Source organism: Brachionichthys hirsutus, chromosome 23 (assembly GCF_040956055.1).
Source record: "Brachionichthys hirsutus isolate HB-005 chromosome 23, CSIRO-AGI_Bhir_v1, whole genome shotgun sequence".
NCBI classification, from domain to species: domain Eukaryota; kingdom Metazoa; phylum Chordata; class Actinopteri; order Lophiiformes; family Brachionichthyidae; genus Brachionichthys; species Brachionichthys hirsutus.
Window position 1 is genome coordinate 2,706,426 of NC_090919.1, and position 17,363 is coordinate 2,723,788.

Sequence of the window (17,363 nt, forward strand, 5' to 3'; positions counted from 1 at the left end):
GGGTGTGTCCAACACAGGCTCTTTAATTTACAGAAGGACGTTCGTACAAAAAACAAAATTCTTACAATACAAACAAGTTTCCTATTACAGACTGACCTCCGTTTGCAAAACGGATGAAACCGGAAAACAGACTTTGGAAAACGTAAAACTTCCAGAATTATTCTTCAAAAACCCTGAGCTCTGGGTCCTCGCGCTCGTCGCCCGGCTCAGTCCCTCTGAGCCGTGTAGCTGACGTTGGCGGCGGTCTGGCTGTGGGGGTGTTGTTTCCTGCCGTTGACGATGAGGTGCAGCGGTGAGTCCACTCGTATACTTCTGAAGTCGAAGGTCTGCCAGAGGAAAGAAATGTGAACGCCGGACTAAGGCGCAATCGAAGGAAGTGCTTTCAGATGCAGACTAAAAATGGAAGAAAAATCCCAGAATGCTTTGCGAACAGAGCACAAATGAAACTGTTCCAGTAGAAGTGCATATATATTATATACCTTCACAAACAAACAAGCATTTAAAAGCTTCCTCGGGGTGATTAATGCAGATGAGGTGACCTGACTGCTGCATAAATGTCTGTTTCAACTACATTATCTCTTCTGATGACCAGATAATTCCAACTACTAAGCCTGAAAGTCAAAAATCGGGGCTGAATACCGTAATGCGATGTACACAAGAACACTGACCTCAGCTTCATGTGTTATGCTGTTCTGTTTGACATGCGGCTCAGGAATGACGACTGTGTCTCCCATCAGGACTCCCCAGGTATTTGCCATGTTGTAAACCATCACCACCACACACATCTCCTCACTGTCCACCATGCCGAAAGTACTGCAGGGAAAAAAAAACGACGACTCCATTAAACAGTATTTGTTTCTCCGACAGAAGGTATTCCGTTACGTCAACCAAGCTGCGCTCACAAGGCCATGACGCCGTCCGAGGCCAGGCTGAACACCACCTTGCCCAAGGCGGCCACCCCGACGTTGATGCCGTGTTTGAGGGAGGACAGAGCGCGAGGCTCCAGGCTGCCGACTCGGCCCGTCGGGCACCGGAACTGAGGGGAGGCGCACGGACCCAAAGCCGAGGCGCTGAGCTTCGAGAGCATCGACCGTAACCGCCGGGTCTTCACCTTCCCCTGAAGGGATGGAGAGACCGGAGCTCAGAACCGAACGTCTGAAAGGTGTCAATCGGTGACGAGGATGGAAATTTAATGACAAAAATACATTCGAACAGGCTCAGAGATGGTTTAGAAATCCAATATTGAACACACACAAAAAAAAAGAGAGGGACCGTGGCAATGAGCGGCATCTTGTCCCACCTTGTTCTGAATGAGTTCGGTGACCTTCCTCAGATACTCGAGCAGCTGCTTCTCCTTTTCTCGAGGAGCCTCCCAACCGGGGTCGAGCGCTGCGGCCCGGCTGAAGCCGCAAAGCGCCGAGCCGTACATCTCCTCGTACTGGAACAACGTGGATCGGTTGAAATGTAGATCGGCGTTAAAGGAGGCAGATCTGTCCACTCGCTCCTTACGCGTGGCAGGCAGGAACAGAACGTTAGTGCAACAGTACGATTAGCGCTGAATTTTAATCGTTGTTCGTGCTTAGTGCTTACAGATTGTGAGTAAGCGGTAAAAGCTTGTTGAGACAACTGCGGATTCTCTCCGCAGCTGAAAAAAAGGGAGACGTAGGCATTTCCCAGGATATCTGGAAAGAAATATCATTCAAGATTCGGAAGAGCCATTTGAGTGGCACATCACCACAGCATCAATAATTTAGAATATGTTCAATGCATCACAATAAAAATGAGTTCATATGAGGCCAACGTGGGCAGCGTGATTTTCTACAGCGTGGAAACCATATACTGGTGTTTGTCTCCATCTAGTGGTCAAATAAGGGCACTGCTTCCAGCCTTTATGTATATATATTTTTCTTTTTTCTTTTTAAAGTTTCAACCTTTAGTCAGTAAATGTAAATGTCAGCTCTGGATCTGTGGAACAAGTTCCTTATTACAGATTACAAAAGAAGCATGATACTGTCTTAACACATTTGTTGCTTTCCCCCCCCCATCTACTCACACCAGGACAGCCCGTCTTCTACATCCAGCTGGACAGCTTCCCGGGCCATGTCCACGCTCTCCAGCACCTGCTTGCCTTTTAAATACTTGTCTGTTACAGGTAGCTGCCTCAGGACCATAGACAGGCTGCGTAGAGACACTTTGTTCTTGTTCTACGGAGTGGTAAGACAAATCATGTGACGAGCGAGTTAATAAGACAAGCATAAATGATGCCCAAAAAAACATATTGTTCTCTCTTCCTGTTCTTCGTGTACCCGTTGCAAGGCTCCAGTGAAACAGTTTTTGGCACCGATGAGGTCTCCCTTTTTCCAGTACTGCTCCCCTAATGTGTTCCAGCCCTCGACCATCCCGGGCTCCAACTTCACTGCGTGGGAAAGGCACTTGTGTGCTACATCACTGAAGTCAGGCGCTATGTTTAGACACCTGCCCTTCAGCAACAGAAACTCTGCTTTGTGTTTAAATTCATCTGTGGGAAATCAGACAACAGGACGATGAATATGAATGACATCAACAACCCCCCCCCCCCCGCGCTGCAGTGTAGACAGACGTTCACCTTCTTTCTCCTCCAGCTTCTTCGACGTCTTTTCTAACTCCTGGGCGACGTCGCTTTGTTTCCTCGCCGCTTCTTCCACACCGTGAGTCTCAAAGTAGCAATCTCTGAATTTATACAGGTCATCCACAATCTCCTGTAATGAGCGTGCACGGAGGTAATTCTTGTGCAAATAACGAATTACAAACAGATTTAAAAACAGCTCACAGACACAGTGACTAAAATCTTTAGTTTAACTTATTTATATGTATTTTTTATGAAGTTTGACAACCTACGCGGACTGAGTTGTTATAAAGAGCATAACGTTTTATAAGAATAGGTGAGTTTTTTTTATTGGCATCAGGGTACATAACAACACATCTACTGAACAGGCTGAATATGCTTTGAAGATTTAGCTATAAGCAACAACACGAAAACAGGTCTGCGGGGCATCCGGTTGTTATAGTAACGAGGCTTTCAGCAAGCAAATTATGACAAAAGCACGGCGCCATTCTCACAATAAACCCGCAAAGCAGCAATGCGCTGAAATTTGTTGAATATAAATATACGTATTTTACGATTCAGGATAAGTACCTTCAAAATCTGCAGGTCATTTCGGGCTGTGTCGGGCTCTGTTGGCTTCTCGCCTTCCGCCATCTTGGAGCAGCGATGGCGTCACGGTCAGAAAAAAAGCAGCTGCCGGAGTGAAGCGACGAGCACAAATACAGAGAACGAGCGCTGCATTTTAATATCGCACGTTAATGTAACAGCCAATGCGCATTCATTTAAAGATGAAGCATAACCGAGGGGGAAACAGGAAGTAGGTTTTACATTTCAGTGACGACAGATGTCCGTGTCTAAAATGAGTCCGATGGGAATCTCCTCACCGAATACGTAAACACGGTCCTATGTGCTCCTTACAGACTGACAGAGAGGCCTCCGATTTAAAATATCAGCTTTAGTACATATTGATAAAAAATAATTAGGACTAAGTTCAGAAATTAGGAATCAGGAATTTTTTTTTGCACAGCGCCAGTCCTCTGGAACGACACATCGCTCCATCAAGATTCTGGTCGGACGCGTTTTCGCGGTGGACCATAGAATCTCAGTTCCATAGATTCCGAAGGGAGCATTTGTTGTGAAAATACAGTTCATTGAGACCGCTGCTGTTGTTGTTGTGTGTTATTGCTGACTTCTGGTCGTAATGTCGGACACGTGGAGCAACATTCAGGCGCACAAGAAGCAGCTGGACTCTTTGCGGGAAAGGTTGCAGCGGCGGCGGAAGGATCCCGCACAACTTTCGGCGGGTGCGTTCAGACTGGAGAAGGGTAACAGTGGGGCATCGGATCGATTATTGTTTTTGTCCTGAATCAAACAGGGGGGTATATATCGGATTAATTGTCTAAGTTAATTATTTTGTCTATAAATAGTCGAGAATTAGAAGGAATGACGTCACACCAGGCTAACTGCTTTGTCTTATCTAACTTCGCTTGGAAATTGATTGCTCAATCAGATTTATGTCACAGCAAAGTCGTTGTTTTCATCACTATTGTGCACTTTTCCTCTAAAAATACAAGAAAGACTAAAAAATTGCCCAACTAGGATTCAGACTGAATTCTGGAAAAGAAGAAGCAATATTTTAAAAGCTTTATATGACGAATAAAGATGCCTATAATAACAAGCTTAAATGTATAATTTTCATTTTTAATCATTTCCCGATGGGGAAATGATGCAAAAATCACAAAATCATTTTCTCTCTCATCTTTGCCAGATGGTGGAAACAGCACAGAGATTTCCACAGCCAGAAGTGACAGTCCGGCTCCGTCAGCACCGATCCTGCCTCAGGAAGAGACGGGAAAACCACCGGACCCCGAACTGGAGAAGAAGATGCTGGGATACCTGTCTGATCTGAGTCGATCACTACCAATGGACTCCCTCGCCATCGCAAATGAACTCAGCAGTGTGAGCCTTTGCTTTAGTGCAGAAATACAATAAGAAAGTAAGAACCAGAATCTTATCATCTTTTCCACATTTTTAAAATTCTCCATCTTCTTCTATTTGATTCTCAACTCAGTCTGACGCGGCCATCAGTCATGGATGCATCCAGAGTCTGCTGCTCAAATTCTCTGCGCAGGAACTGATTGAGGTCCGACAGCCCTCCTCTGCCTCTTCATCTACCGCCCCCTCCTCCTCGATTGTAGTCGCCGTGGATCACACAAAACTATGGGCCATGATCGGTTCTGGATCCGGAGCCCAACAGACTGGAATCAAGAGAAAAGCAGAGGATCAGCCCCACCATAAAAGAGCTCCGGGCTTCCCGCCGTTGCTTCAGAGCTCTGCTTCCCCGCCCCACGCCTCCTTCACCTCTCTGACGCCGGCTTCCTCCACGCAGCTGGCGGGGCCTTTGGCGTCAGGGAGCGGCGCGGAGAAGAAGGGGAGGAGCAACAAAAACCCGTCTTCTCACGTGGACATGGAGATCGAGAGCCTCTTGAACCAACAGTCCACTAAAGAGCAGCAGAGCAAGAAGGTTGGAAAGACGAGGAGAGCGACTATTATCTCCTCTTGTCTCGAACGCCCCCCCCCCCGACACACACAATAGTTCGAAACCAACTCGGTTTAACGTTAAGTGGGAGAGTTTGAGTTTGTGATTGCTGACATGGTGTTGTTGTGAATGTTATCCGTGCCTGTAGGTTAGCAGAGAGATTCTGGAGCTTCTCAATGCCAGCACAGCTAAAGAGCAGTCCATCGTGGAAAAGTTCCGCTCCCATGGCCGAGCTCAGGTCCAAGAGTTCTGCGATCACGGGACCAAAGAGGACTGTGTTCGCTCGGAGGACACGGTGCAGCCGTGCACCAAGTTACATTTCCGGTTAGTCTGAAGGTTTATTTATTGCCTCCGTTTTGGTCACCCCACTCAAGTCTTTCAATCGGCCTCTTCGTGGTTTTACATCTTTCGCTGCACAGATGGGTTTTTTACATATTATTCAGATAAATATCAGGTTGTTATTGTAATTTTGCATTGCAGCATTTTGTTGCTCAATTTTTGTAATCTCTTGGCAATCAGAAGCTTAAAGCGTAAAATGTTCTTCCTTCAGACTGAAGAGGTCCCCTCGAATCGGAAAATACGACCCCGGTTTGAAACTCGCCTTGTCATAGCAAGAAATATAAAAGTCTGAATTTCATTATTGGAGATATAACATCGTTTTATATTGATTGTGTTTTTTTTAATACAACCTGAAACCATTAAAACGAATTGAAATCGCACAACCGTGTTTTGTGAAGCCGTTTCGCCTTCGCTCTCTCCTGCAGCCGCATCATCAACAAGCACACAGACGAGAGCCTCGGCGACTGCTCCTTCCTCAACACGTGTTTCCACATGGATACGTGCAAATATGTCCACTATGAGATCGACAGCCCCCCCGAAGCCGAGGGGGGCCTCCTGGGACTTCAGGCTGGCACCACGGAGCTCGGACTCCATGATGATGGAGATGCGGACAGCAACGTGGGCAAACTGTTCCCATCTCAGGTGAGTCAGAAAGGAGGAAGGATAATTGATGATGAGCGAGAGCCAGCAGGATGCTGACGTTGTCGTTTTTCTTTCCCACTTCAGTGGGTCTGCTGTGATATACGCTTCTTGGACGTGTCCATCCTGGGTAAGTTTGCCGTGGTGATGGCCGACCCTCCGTGGGACATCCACATGGAGCTCCCCTACGGCACGCTGACCGACGACGAGATGAGAAAACTCAACATCCCCGTCCTGCAAGACGACGGCTTCCTCTTCCTCTGGGTCACCGGCAGGTAAGTCCAATAATCCAAACAGCCTCAGGAGGGCGACGGCTTCTTCAGCATCAGGCTGGATTTGAACTTGATGACCGGCTCAGACTATGTCGAGATGCTATTGAAGCAGAAAACACCAACTTGCCTACGCACGATGCATTTGCTTTAATTTGTATGTGTCCAATCTGTAGGGCTATGGAGCTCGGCAGAGAATGTCTCAGTCTTTGGGGGTAAGTTCGTCCTTCGGTGGGCTGTCAGACATTTTTCTTAAGTTACTATTTTACTATATTCAGAATGTTTTCTCCCCCCCCCCACAACCTTTCAGCTACGAGCGTGTTGATGAAATCATTTGGGTGAAAACCAATCAGCTTCAGCGAATCATTCGCACAGGAAGGACAGGCCATTGGCTGAACCACGGAAAGGAGCATTGCCTGGTGGGGGTTTTCTACCAGCATTCTCACTTTACCCATTATTTTGTCTTATTTTGTCTGCTTTTTGCATGCTCAGCCTCTTTGCTTGAGGCTGGTAAGCGAGATACCGAGTTGCCGCCGTTTGACCGTTGTGTCGACACGAATCGGTCAAATAGTCTGCATGATTTCTCTTCAGGTGGGGGTGAAGGGAAACCCGCAGGGTTTCAACAGAGGTCTGGACTGCGATGTCATTGTTGCCGAGGTAAATTATTAGAACTCCTGTCCTTCTCACATTGTTTACAACCGTATGGTTTCTACAGTCTGCTTATTGCGCTCTCTCTTCCAGGTCCGCTCCACCAGTCATAAACCAGACGAGATCTACGGCATGATCGAGAGATTATCACCCGGCACCAGGAAGATCGAGCTCTTCGGTCGACCCCACAACGTCCAGCCCAACTGGTACAGTCACATTTAGATGTTTAAGGCCTGTTAAGTGTTGTATATATATTTCCCCAAGGAGTGCTTTGTCATTTTCTCCGTCTTCACTTTGTAGGGTAACACTTGGAAACCAGCTCGATGGCATTCATCTCTTGGATCCTGAGGTCGTGGGTCGATTTAAGAAGCGCTACCCAGACGGCGTCATCTCCAAACCCAAGAACATGCAATGAGGGTTTTTATCAGCGTTCACAAGTCTGGAGCGCTTTGTCATTTTCTTTTGTGAGTGTTTTTTTTATACCAATGAACGAACTTTGTTTCAGTCAGGAAATGACTCATTACTTTTAGAGCAATGTTTTATGCGCATGTGATCATATTTAATGTAGAAAAACTCAAAATCCAGAAGAAATAAAAACATTTTTTAATGTACATTTTTGATGTTTCGTTAGTAAAAACGTTACTGGTACTTAGTTTGAGCAGCTGCTAAATATTTTTGCATTAAAATAAAAAATAAAAATTGAAGTTTTACATTTTCCACATTCATTTAAGCTCAGCATTTATATTTCTTTCTGTTCATTTCAGATGCCCACTTCATCTGACAAAAGCAATTAAGCATTCGTTTTCCCCAAAAATCAAATCAATGCAAATCAAATGCAACAATGACTTATTGTCGTTAAAAAAATAATAAAAGAGTGTTAGCTGGAGATAAACACGATAAAATCTATTTTGCTGCAAAGTTTTTGTTTTTCTTTCAAGAAGAAGCAGCTGAGTATCTGCTGATTTCACGCAGCGTCTATGTTAAACCTAATTTTCTGTTGCTGTTAGAGTTCAGGGTTTTTGTCACAGAGCAGGATTAAAACAATATAAAGAGTTGAATTGGGTTTTAGAATTACCGTAACATTTATTTCTGATGACATCATTCCTCAGTGCATTCTGGATGTTAAATCCCCCCCCCCCCCCCCCCCCCCCAACACTTAAAAGATGAATGCACGTTTTGATTGTGAATGCTGTAAACAAGTCTGCTGTGTCCTCTTCATCAGTATGATGTCCTTTTAGGGACACTGGATCCACCATTCATCTTTGTCCCTTTTCCCCCTCTCCCTCGTTTAATCGGATTAACCAAGCGTTCCTCGTGTGTGTGGGGGGGGGAAAGTGGAACCCGGGGTTACGAAGCGAACTACTGTCGCTCGCAGCTACAAGGTTACCGCATGCTTTTATTCTATCGGACTTAGATGTCCAACACCTCAGGAGGACGGCAAGCTTTCGACACTGATGTCTGTCTGCAGCCCTCCTCAGTAGGTGGCGTCCACTGCGTTGATGTTGCTGTCCAGCTGGTGTCTGAAAGACAACCTGGCCTTGGAGGAAAAATAGATTTGACAACCCCGATTCAGGCCTCCGCCGCCTTCGCCGTCGCTGCTCCAGGATGTCGTGGAATGAAGGCGGGGCTTCGTCTCCTCGATGGGGCCTGAAGGGACTGATGGAGAGGGATGGAAAATCAGGTTCGATCGCGCTGCTACCATCGTGGAATACTTGATTTCTCTTGTCACGAATGCATTCGCTGCTTACTTGTGGCCGGTGGACACCGCCTGCTCTTGCAGCGCTCCTTACAGCGCCTGTAGAAAGGAAAACACTGCAGCATCTTCACACCCATGGTGGTGGTGGTGGTGGGGGGTCTCTGCAGCGAACAGACGCGAGGGGACAGAAAAGAAAACCATGTTCATTTAAGGAGGCATTTAAATTAAAATATTAAACAAATGCCCAAAATCTTTTGACTTCCTTTAAAGCCTGCACCTTCATGAATTTTCAGACATGCTGCTGATAGACTTTTGTTTGATTTCTACATCCAGTTGTTTATTTTTAAATTCTATCCCATAAAAGCTAATGTGTGATCTATTCGGGCAGCGAGTACCGGTAGTTCATTCCTCACAGGGGGCGAGGATTAGTGTATCTGAATGCAAACAGTAAAGTCAGGGACCAGTGGTTGGCTCACACCTTTTGTTGACTGCCGATTCGTCCCGCTGCTCGACTCGGTGTCTCTGAGGCGTGACGCCGCTCACGTAGTCCCAGCTGAAAAACAGACCAGACTCATTTTACAGTCTCTCCTTTTTGAATATACTCACTCTGTTTCTTAGCCAATGCACCCCCCCTACTCATTTTCACACATGGTGTGGCTGTGAAATAGAATCCCTTTTGCAGACACAAGTGAATCCATTATGTTTTCGGTCGATTCGGAGCTCCTGCCTGGTGAAACGAGGACTCGCAATGCAGCGGACCTACTTTCACTTCAGCCTATTTGTACGCAGAATATTAATTGCCCGTGAAAAATAACTTAATAATAGTTGGTTCTCTTGACAGTGTGTGTTCACATGTACGTTCCTCTGCCTCTGGCAGCAGCCTGGGGAAGAAAAAAAACAAACTCAGATGGGAAACACTTACAGAGAGAACGCATAGAGCCCACAGCAACTGGAGAGGAGGAGGAAGAGGAAAAGAAAAGGAAGAGGAAGAAACAGCTTATAAGTATGATAAGAAAAAGTTGGAGGATCCGATATATCCTCCACTTTTCCAAACACCCATCAGACCTTTTCCTCCATTCTCTCCATCCATATGAGGTTGGCAAACAAAAACCACAAGTGCTCACGGCAAAAGCGTTGCAATTCAATTTCATTCAGCTCTCTGAGCTCCCCTGTTTCAGGATGTCCCAAAGGATTTGTAAGAAGAAAAAAACAAACAGTGCAGCCCTCAACACAAAGCCTCACACAGGCCTGCCAGGTAGAGTGACGCACACGCTGCACATGTATTACTGCACAAGTGTGTGTGTGTGTGTGTGTGTGTGTCCAATAATGGAAAGCAGCAATCAGCTTTCATTCGTATATTCATCATAGCCGGAGGATAAAGCAGCTTTTTGAGGTTGTCTCATACATGTCGTATGAGCCAAACTGGAAGTCATGTCGGCGCTTGTCAACAACAGGCTTAAGTACATACAGTGAGCTTAGTGCGTTTATGAAGCAACAATTATTTGAAGTACTATACCGGTAGTAAAAAGATCAAAAGAAATAATCCAGTAAAGAAAAACCTATAACATGAATAATAATACGTAAAGCACAAATAAGTAGAATCCCGAAATGAATCCTGATGCAAACTGAGACGTTTTCATAGAATTCCTGTTTATGTTTATGTAATTTGACGTGCTTATGGGGACTGTGTGTAAATTATTGTCGCTGTGACGTCAGAGGGCGTGACCTGAGGCTGCGCGTTAAAAACACACAAGGCAGAGTCACGGACGTTTACTGGAGCACGTCTGCAAAAAAAAGAAAAAATAAATACCGGTACTGCGTCCGCCAAAACATGGAAATGCTCTAAGCCCGCCTCAGTTCAAAAACTTCATATCTGAATGGATCCTGAATAAAAACCAGAATTAAAGAATGTTATCTTTTTTAAGATTTTGTCGCGCACACAAATCCAAATTACATCCACCAGATTTAAATTTGCTTATACTTGAGAATGAATCCCACTGACTCTGTGCGTAAAGTACGCCCACTTGGTGTTTTATCGCGTTTGGGCTCGTTCCATTATTCTACTGTTATTAATGGCGCGTGCGTGAGGAGAGTCCTTTGCGCGTGCGTGCGGGTGGGACGGGTGAACGAGCGGTTGCTGCGCCAGACGGGATAATCTGAGCTCTCGTCTAGAGCGCATCACTTTATCTGTCTCCACGAATATCCGCCATGTTGTGTGTTATAATTGTCCTACAGTCCACTTATAATTAATTACAAATATTATATTGCATCGTTATGTGGATAAAAAAAAAAGAGGTGAACTCAGGCGCACGGAATAAAGTTTGACACCACACAGGAGCCAAAATAAGAAATGCCAGTCGCGGTTATTTATAAAGCAGGAGCCTTTCCTCCTACACGCGCACTTCAGCACTTTTCATATATCAGGTTACACGTCGAGTATTAAAATACTCCACTATGTTTGCCTTTGATCGATAATTGGGCTCGTTTATCCAAGCAGGCGTGCCTGGATAAAGCTTTCGTTTCCATTCCAGGTATCAGATTTCATTTACCTTACCTTTAGAAATAAAGGCTGCAGGAGCGCAGGAAGTTACGAGATGAGCTCCGAGATAAAAGTCCTGCGTCCCTCATTAAACCGCGTCCTCTAAAGCGCGTCCCTCGTTTGGCTGCGTGGAAAAGACTGAACTTTAAATAGCTCATCCCTATAGTGCGTGGTGAAACGGACACGCCTTCTTTCTCTCACCCTCCCTCACCCTCTCCTCCTCCGCTGCTTTTTTTTTTTTTTTTTAATCAAGCTCGGCTGTGCTGACGTTAAAAGCTTTAAAGCGAAACAGAAACTCTTGTTATGAGTTGTTATAACACGAGGCGTCGCCTGCAGGTCTCACAGGTGCTGAGTCTCAGTGTGTTGTGTAATTAACATAAATCAGACCTGCTGAATGTTGCTTTTTGCTGGACTCTACTTTGTGTTCTTGGCTTGGGTCACTCTGTGCGGTTCTCCTGTAACGACCGGGCGGTGCAGGCAACACTCAGCGTGTCTGACGCCACGCCGCCGAAGGCATGACTGTTGCTTTTTAAAGGCTTTACCGACGCAAACCAAAGAGCAAGATGGGAAAAGTTGTAGACAGAATGTTGTTGCCCCCCCCCCCCCCACCCACCTGTCCCTTTGAGCTGTCCGTCAAGCCCGAATGAAATCAAGCAGAGAAAGGGGGGGGCTCGGTTTTTGGGAAAGGGGTACATTTCTAGAGAATGACCTCACCACAAGGGGCTCATGGGGACGGGAGTGTTTACGCAAGAGTGTTTTCCTCTCTGGGTTCTTTGACGGCGTTTCGATTTGCATGAGAAGCAATGGAGACCGGGCCCCCCCTTTTGTTCCTCCGTTCTTTTCCTCCTCCTCCTCACTCAAGCTTTCTTCCGGGCTTTGCGCTGTGCAATTATATAACCGGTCCATCGGTTGGTTAATAAGGTCACAGTGGTGGTCAAGGGGAATTTTAACAACAACAACAACAACTTGTTGAGGGGGGGGGGGGGGGGGGTAAAAACAAGAAATCTTTTGAGAGGAATTTGAATCATGTTCTTTGCTTGCCTGTAAAGCAGAGCTTTGGGTTACCTGTTCCCTCTGTGGGTGAGGCGTCTGTACTTACCTGGGCGCAGCCCTGCAGCAGGCTTTTAACTTAAAAGTTAGGTAACAGTTACCATGAAACAGCTCCATGGCAACAACAGATTAGAAGCTTAACCTGCACCTATGCTCAGAGAAGCCACTGGCGCTTGTTGTTTTCTGGTTATGCAGCTGCAGCTGCACACAGTATTCATGGGGGCGGGGGGCGTTTTGACCTTTGACCTTGTCTGGACGGCACAATAATCATGTTAGAGCTGGCTGTGGAGCTGCATGAGATCAGCATGAGGTGAGTAACTGACAGAGCTCCTCAGTGATGTTGCAGTTTTTCCAACTCCTTAATCAGAGTTAAAGAGTGACACAGTCGGCGGTTGGGGTGGAAAAAAAACCAGCCGACAAGGTCGCACACAAAAGGGTTAATGTCAAACATCAACCTGAATTTATTTAGAAAGGACTAATAATGCTCAGATACAATCATAAAAGTATTTCTACATTGTAAATAGCAACATTTTAATGCATATATATATATATATATATATTATCTTAACATTTTTATTTCATCAGCTCTTATTGTGTTTTCACATTCACCAAATATACTTTATTTACTTTAAATATACTTTAACTTTATTTACAATTCCACTTTGATCCATGCATGATCTTTCTGGAGTCGTCGCCGCTGAAATGACGGAATGAATGAATTACTGAAGAAGTCAAACACTAAATTTAAAACTTTGATAAAACAATCATAGACTCAGAGTTGGCATGTATGTAGATTCTAAGAATAAAACCCCGACACGCATCCCGGAGTGGAAAATGGGAACAAATGAAAATGCAAAAAAGGCCTCCTGGCTGCCGTCTTCTTCACTTTTTTACAGACCGCCTTCATCCTGCAACAGGACAGAAGTCACATGTTAACTCTCCGATGATTGACTGAGGCGTTACCGAGCAGACATCTGTTGAAGCATTACGAACGTGAACGTGTCTGTGCTGCCTGTGAAATGTGGGCCATTACGTTACAGCCAACCATGTGTCAAATCTCAGCTTAATCTTCAACCTGGGTGTTTTTTTTATCTGCCGGAGAGTACACAAAGAGATCAATTAAGTCTGATTGGAACATTTCTGTGGCCTCAACTGATACTGATGTGTTAAGTTGACGAGCAGTTCAAAGGCTTGACTCACCAGTCGGCTACCTTTATAGAACATTTGATCACATGCAAAGGAACAGGAACCATCACATGCCGATAATCACGTCTGTCTGATTGCAACATTTAAGGGACCAAAGCAGCCAGTCAGTTGAGCGCTAACGGTTAGCCTAGCTTTAGAGTGTTTTTGAAAGAATCATATTCCTGAAAGAAACACTTTGGCATATAAATCAGAGCCGGTTAGAAGAGTGATCCCGCAAATTTAAATCTAGAGCCAGAAGACAATTAAATCATTTCACAAATACTAACCTGCTTCCGAAAAGTGCATAGTTCATTCTCATCTAAATAATCCAGCCTCTTTCGTGCACTTATAATATAAGCACAGCATCAGAACGTGATCAAACATTCTCCCTTTCTTACATTCCTCCAGTGACAGATGAATTGCATTCGGAACATTTTTACATGGTTGTCTCCTCCCAGCGACCAAACCAGTCAGACTAGGACTCTTCGTAATAACTCTATGATCGAAGTTGAGTGTCTGGATTTTTGACCCACATCTTTGCTCTCACGACAGTCACCGCAGATGCACCCCAAGCAGCCGTTGATGACCTGGAAGCCGCACAGCACCAGCTGCAGCAGCCCAACGGACAGCAGCATGGCGAACAGGACCACGTGCCACATCACTGCGTTGTTCGGGAACTCGCAGATGCTCCACGACTCCTGGTTCACAAGGTAGCTGCTATTACCTCTGCGAGGAGAACGGCAGTGAAAATGCACGTGAAGCGGACCACGTTTTGAGAAATGCACGGAGAGAAACTATCACGGCCGAAGTGGAAGAAAGATGAGCCATGAGCTCACATGGAACTCTGAAAGTCTGATTCAAAGGATTCTTCACATCTGGCTTTGTTAGCTATTATTTTTTTCCTCCCCTTAAGCAATTATTATATCTAATATTTATTCAAGTATTGGCCTAATTGCCATAATAGAATTTTGATGGATAAACAAATACAATTTGAGCAAAGCACAACCCCATATCGAAAAACAGAAAAAGGAAGTTGATCATGGAAATTATAGACGGCCATCATTCATTTTAAATTATTCAGTCTCACTTCTGCTATCTTGTAGCATTAGAATTCACATTTTGCTGTTCCGAATTTGGCAAAGATATAATAGGAAGAATCTTTGATCCAAAACTGAAAAAAAAATCATGAGTCAGAATCTGGTGTTTGAAATTACCTTTGATCAAACTAAAAAAAAGAAAAAATCCCTGTGACAGAGGGGTGGTGATTGATTTGGTATTATTGAAAGAGCTAAATGTTGGTTTATTCTGCCCCCTGCTGGATCAGGCTAACACAGCACTTTTATTTGAATATAAATATAGTTAGATAGAGCAAATACACACAAAAAGAAACACATCATCAAAAAATGCTGTTATTTTAAAATAAATAAATACCCTTCAGTATCTAGAGAAAAACACTCACGTTCCGAGGTGTTTAAAAGGATATGTCCAGATTCCATTCACCCGACACTTGGGTCCAATAGCCAGACCGGCTGAGGCCACGCTGGTGCAGTAGATCGCTCCAACCACACCGAAAGCAGAGCAGAACACCGAGTTGAGCATCTGAAAGATAGATAACAACAGACTGCATCAGTCTGATTCCTTTATCAATATTTTATTTTACTTGAACATTAAAACTTAAATAAAAATGAAATATTGTAGTCAGAGCAGGACAAATAAAAGATTCTCCCATTTACTTAAAATGGAGGCTTAAAAAAAAAAACACACACATGTAAAATATCTTCTGGATCTGATCCAGAATGAGGTCAGGAAAAAATATTACATTTTAACATTAAAACTCATTTATGGATTCAAAAATAAAGAAACAACTCTGATTCACTTTTACTTTTCATGGTTGGGCATATAAAGAACAATTTAGAGCCTTTTGATGATGATCTAGATCACCATGTGGACGGTGTAAATCCAATTAGGAGGGGAACGAGCTGCTTGGCGGAGGCCTGTGCTCTCTGATTTAGTCTCTGATTTAAGGTCCTGCTGGCCTTTGTGTATTACAGCCCACCTGTTCCTATCCAGTCTCTACAATGACAAACAAATGTGAAACTCTTAAATGACATTACTCACTCTGCAGCGGTTGCCACAGCAACCCTTTCCGCAGCAACCCTTGCCCCCAGCCCTGATAGCCGAGCAGCTCGGGCACAGCATCTGAAAAGTAAAAGGGTTTTCATTCATAAAGCAGGATTCATTGCCAGCGAGATAAATGCATCACAGTTTCTCAGCAGGGTCTAGTTGTGTGTGTTTGTGTCTACATAAATGCACGCATGTGCAGCTTGACACGCTTGTATTTATATGCGCCTTCTCTTATCTCCTTAACCAAATATTTGTGAGTTTCCCTCTTTCATCCCAGCAGAGAGCGACGCCCAGGCAGTTAACGGTGGGACGGAAACTCTCTGGTGGCTGACGAATTTAGTGTCAGGGTGATAAAGATAAATATAGTGGCATAAAAAGTCATAGGTCTGAGATAAAATATTTTATTGATTATTTATTGTTCGTGGAAAAAATTCTTTTACAATCACGACTCATCGGCCACACTTGCCAAAAGATAAAAACTAAAAGTACTCGTGATATCCTGACAGAGTATACAATAATTATGTTTGTGTGCTTAAAGTGGAGCTTATATAGTTTATTTTAATTCACTACATATTGATCTGTGTAATAGTGATGTACAGTAGCTCACAAATTCATTATAGTAACAAAACACAATTTAAAATGGACTAAAGTGGAATCACCCAACCGAAGGGTATCTTGGTGAAACGGAATTTAATATTAAATCTTTACAATACCTGATAACATTCATTTGTATTTTACTTTAATTTTTGCCTGAAATATTTGTACTTCTTATCTTTTATGACCTGAGCTACAATTTGAAATGAACTTTGGTTATTCAGGACTTTGACTTTCAGATAAATATTTAATGAACGCCTGGGGGGGGGGCAGGTTGAGCGTTATTTACGTGGAAGAAACTGGTTATTAAATAAATGACATTGACATTCTGCAGAGGTGAGACGTAAAGACCGGAATAAAATTACTGCAAATGGATCACAAAGAAAACCAAAAGGAAATTACGTCACACACCCAAAGTTATTTTTCAATAAATCTATAAAAGCGGCCAATTAAATTTTATGGATTTACACGGAGCAAAACAAAACAGTAAAAGACAGAAACTGACTTTATAGTTGTTCACAGTTCATTAGCCTTTACTCACAAACAGTCCTCCTCCAATGAGCCCCCCCATGAGCCAGACTTGGAGGGAGATCTGATTGTTCTCCAGACTCTTCCCATCAGGGAAGAACAGCAGCAGGTTGGCGATCATGCAGATGAACGCCGTCGGCAGCAGGATCAGGCCCACCAGGCGGGCACACTTCCCCGTACAACACATGCTTTTATCTACTTAATGCTCTCCTTCTCTTTCTGCTCTCACTCCGAGATGCTTTCCCCCTCCTAAAGTGAGAGGGATGTCGTTGACATGTGGGAGAAACTGAAGAAGGAGGCGCATGAGGGCGACAAGCTCGCCTGTTTGAATGCCCTTTGATACCTGCTCATGACGATACCAGTTCTATTTCTGGCTGACTGCAAACACAAGAGAGGGCTTGGCCCACCCGAGATATCTATACTGTACTTATAAACTAATAAACCTGATATTGATTATGAAGAACAGGAAAACGATGAATAACAAAATCGCAGAGTGACTTAGGCTGACCTTTTTTTTCCCTTCTTTTTTTTAGCCAGTGTTCGTTGAGGCGGAGCTAGAAGTGGAGGAGATGAAGATGCTGAGGTTCTCCTTGGGAGTGACCAGGTTGGATTAGAAATGAGACAATAAG

The 17,363-nt window shown here is 44.3% G+C and overlaps 3 protein-coding genes across 3 annotated transcripts; 1 reads left to right on the forward strand and 2 right to left on the reverse strand.

The window, feature by feature from the left end:
• Positions 1 to 4: 4 nt before the first annotated feature.
• Positions 5 to 3,383, reverse strand: ttc5 (tetratricopeptide repeat domain 5). Its single transcript, XM_068755927.1, has 9 exons — positions 3,176 to 3,383; positions 2,606 to 2,738; positions 2,307 to 2,518; positions 2,054 to 2,204; positions 1,591 to 1,682; positions 1,301 to 1,504; positions 903 to 1,117; positions 669 to 813; positions 5 to 326 (listed from the first exon to the last, which is right to left on the reverse strand). The coding sequence occupies exons 1-9, from the start codon at positions 3,236 to 3,238 to the stop codon at positions 207 to 209; spliced, it is 1,335 nt and encodes a 444-aa protein (XP_068612028.1). The 5' UTR covers positions 3,239 to 3,383; the 3' UTR covers positions 5 to 206.
• A 375-nt stretch (positions 3,384 to 3,758) lies between these two features.
• mettl3 (methyltransferase like 3) lies at positions 3,759 to 8,150 on the forward strand. Its single transcript, XM_068755788.1, has 11 exons — positions 3,759 to 3,888; positions 4,353 to 4,543; positions 4,656 to 5,108; positions 5,272 to 5,447; positions 5,888 to 6,104; positions 6,189 to 6,376; positions 6,547 to 6,585; positions 6,681 to 6,789; positions 6,962 to 7,027; positions 7,112 to 7,224; positions 7,319 to 8,150. Exons 1-11 carry the CDS (start codon positions 3,786 to 3,788, stop codon positions 7,431 to 7,433), a joined length of 1,770 nt encoding a protein of 589 aa, XP_068611889.1. The 5' UTR covers positions 3,759 to 3,785; the 3' UTR covers positions 7,434 to 8,150.
• Positions 8,151 to 13,193: 5,043 nt separating this feature from the next.
• On the reverse strand, positions 13,194 to 16,921 carry tm4sf5 (transmembrane 4 L six family member 5). The gene is made up of 5 exons (XM_068755980.1): positions 16,748 to 16,921; positions 15,607 to 15,687; positions 14,948 to 15,087; positions 14,022 to 14,214; positions 13,194 to 13,211 (listed from the first exon to the last, which is right to left on the reverse strand). The coding sequence occupies exons 1-5, from the start codon at positions 16,919 to 16,921 to the stop codon at positions 13,194 to 13,196; spliced, it is 606 nt and encodes a 201-aa protein (XP_068612081.1).
• Positions 16,922 to 17,363: the final 442 nt, after the last annotated feature.

Excerpts from the sequence above, each read along its gene's own strand:
- ttc5 (XM_068755927.1), bottom strand. The coding sequence starts at position 3,238 with ATGGCGGAAGGCGAGAAGCCAACAGAGCCCGACACAGCCCGAAATGAC. Across the intron at positions 2,205-2,306 it reads TCACTGGAGCCTTGCAACGG|AACAAGAACAAAGTGTCTCT; the intron begins GTACACGAAGAA and ends ACCACTCCGTAG. Across the intron at positions 1,683-2,053 it reads AGAAGACGGGCTGTCCTGGT|ATATCCTGGGAAATGCCTAC; the intron begins GTGAGTAGATGG and ends ATTTCTTTCCAG.
- mettl3 (XM_068755788.1), top strand. The coding sequence starts at position 3,786 with ATGTCGGACACGTGGAGCAACATTCAGGCGCACAAGAAGCAGCTGGAC. Across the intron at positions 5,109-5,271 it reads AAGAGCAGCAGAGCAAGAAG|GTTAGCAGAGAGATTCTGGA; the intron begins GTTGGAAAGACG and ends CCGTGCCTGTAG. Across the intron at positions 6,105-6,188 it reads GCAAACTGTTCCCATCTCAG|TGGGTCTGCTGTGATATACG; the intron begins GTGAGTCAGAAA and ends TTCCCACTTCAG.
- tm4sf5 (XM_068755980.1), bottom strand. The coding sequence starts at position 16,921 with ATGTGTTGTACGGGGAAGTGTGCCCGCCTGGTGGGCCTGATCCTGCTG. Across the intron at positions 15,688-16,747 it reads TCATTGGAGGAGGACTGTTT|ATGCTGTGCCCGAGCTGCTC; the intron begins GTGAGTAAAGGC and ends TTTACTTTTCAG. Across the intron at positions 14,215-14,947 it reads CCTTTTAAACACCTCGGAAC|AGGTAATAGCAGCTACCTTG; the intron begins GTGAGTGTTTTT and ends TTCTCCTCGCAG.